This window comes from Malus domestica, chromosome 17 (genome assembly GCF_042453785.1).
Source record: "Malus domestica chromosome 17, GDT2T_hap1".
NCBI lineage: Eukaryota > Viridiplantae > Streptophyta > Magnoliopsida > Rosales > Rosaceae > Malus > Malus domestica.
In genome coordinates, this window is record NC_091677.1 from 15224676 (window position 1) to 15226947 (window position 2272).

The 2272-nt window shown below is 41.8% G+C and overlaps 1 protein-coding gene across 1 annotated transcript; it reads right to left on the reverse strand.

The window, feature by feature from the left end:
* Positions 1-657: 657 nt before the first annotated feature.
* On the reverse strand, positions 658-1050 carry LOC139193383 (uncharacterized). Its single transcript, XM_070816383.1, has one exon. It carries the CDS (start codon positions 1048-1050, stop codon positions 658-660), a length of 393 nt encoding a protein of 130 aa, XP_070672484.1.
* Between the last annotated feature and the right edge of the window lie 1222 nt (positions 1051-2272).

Here is a 2272-nt window from a genome sequence, read left to right on the forward strand (position 1 = left end):
TAAAACGTGAGAAAAAGGATTTTCTTCAAATAACTACTATCTCCAACACCTTTGGTCAAACACCCCGCTATCCCCAACACCTTTAGTCAGAAGGTTTCCTCACTCTGAGCTTGTTTGAACTTTTACAAGTTTGGTCGAAGGATCACCATCCTGATAGTTGCCCCGATAAGTCGGACTTCACCATCATACCTGGTAGTTCGCATTGAGGGTCCTCTACCAGGCTCATCTTGGCCACACAACCTGATCACCTGATCGAGTTTTGTCCATGAAGACATTAGAAAACTAGTCGAGACACCACTGCAACTAGAAGGAGTCAAGCATAGCATATTGAAGCTGAATCTGATGTAAATTTCACCAATTTGTGGAAATGAATAAAATATCATTTTAACAACTTTTATCTTTCTGTTTTCTTGAATGGTTGATGAACAAACACTGCGCTCCGGCACTCCATAGCCTGCTTTATCCTACATCTTCTTCAATATAACAATCCCTAACATCCCATAATGTAGGACAGTACCTTTTTAAGAATTTGACATTGATGGGATGTTTCTGCCAATTTCCTTCGACGTCTGCCAAGTAGTATCCTCCCTTGTCTAATACTTGACTAACAATGAAATGACCTTCCCAAGTCGGGCTCCATTTCCCAAAGCCCCTAAGCTAAGATTCTAGAGGGAGGACCGCCTTCCATACTAAATCTCCTTCCTTGAAAGACTTCAGCTTTACCTTTTTGTTATAAGCTCGGGCAATAGCCATTTCCCCTTCCTGAATCTGGTTCAATGCCTCAATTTGAGCTACATCTAAGTCTTCAATCCCTTGACACATGGCTTCTATGTATTCTTCACTGTGTAACCCAAATTGATTTTGAATTCTGACAGAACTTTGATTTTGAATTCTGACAGAACTTACATTGATTTCCATAGGAAGAACCACATCTTGCCCGAAAGTCAAAGCATAAGGAGTTGTCCCCGTTCTTGCCCTCTTAGAGGTTCGGTATGCCCACAAAGTATTCTCTAGCTTTTCATGCCACTTTTCCAGACTATCTGTCACCATTCTCTTGATAATGTTTATCAAAATCTTGTTGCTGGCCTCTTCTTGGCCATTTCACTGAGGGTAGGAAGGACTGGACTCGATCATCTTTATTTTGTATTTGTTTGCAAATTCTTCAACTTCTTTTGAAATAAAAGATGGCCCACGATCCGTGACTATAGTTTCGGACACCCCAAACCTGTGCAAAATCTTGGTCTCAATAAATTTCTTGACTGCAGCTGAGGTTATGGTCTTTACGGCCTAAGCTTCTACCCATTTGGTGAAGTAATCCGTTGCCATAATTATGAAAGTATGCCCCTTGCTAGAAGTTGGATAAATCTGCCCGATGAAGTCCATTGCCCACCCTCTGAAGGGCCAAGACTTGACCACTGGATTTAAAGGTACTGAAGGCACATGTTGGAAGGGTCCATGCCTTTGACATTCTTCACAGCCTCGAGCATAGGACTTGCAATCTTTTTCTACGTCGGGCTAGAAATACCCATACCTCCTAAGCAACCACTTCATCTTCGTTCCAGCTTGATATGCCCCACATATTCCTTCATGTACTTCGGCCATTACTCTCATAGATTCCTCTTAACCTAGGCATTTCAATAGTAGCCCATCTGGAGTTTTCCTCAACAGGTTTTCCGCCCATAAGACATACTTAGTTGCTTGCTGTCTATTCTTCTTGCTTGTGGGTGAAGAAGGATCTTTCAAATGATGAATGATAGGCAATCTCCAGTCTTCCATCTCAGTTTCTAGAACCATTACATCTAGACTGAATCCCCTTTCTAGGATAAAAGGAAGATTTCTTTTTTGAACCTCAACATCTACTCCATATTTCCTTTCCTAGATTGGTACTCCTGAGGCTACTTGTGCCATCTTGTTGGCCGCCAGATTGGATCACCTGGGGACATGATTAACTGATATATTCGAATCCCAGTAGCTCAATAATTGCGTGGTCGCCAAATAATACCCAGCCATGGTGATATGTCTGCACTTGTATTCTCCATTTAGCTGGTTTATTACTAACTCTGAATCACCAAACACCTCTACCTCCATTGCCCTCAGATCTATCAAGATTTCCAAGCCAATTATCAAAGCTTCATATTCTGCCTGATTGTTGGTGTTCCCTTGGTAATCTAGGAGGAATGAGTAATAATGGTGAACCCCTTGAGGATTTATGATGACCATCCCAGCTCCAGAAGCATTCTGAGTGCAAGAACCATCAAAATATAGCCTCCAA

What these genes read in the sequence shown, in the direction of transcription:
- LOC139193383 (XM_070816383.1), bottom strand. Translation starts at nt 1,050, where the DNA reads ATGGTGACAGATAGTCTGGAAAAGTGGCATGAAAAGCTAGAGAATACT.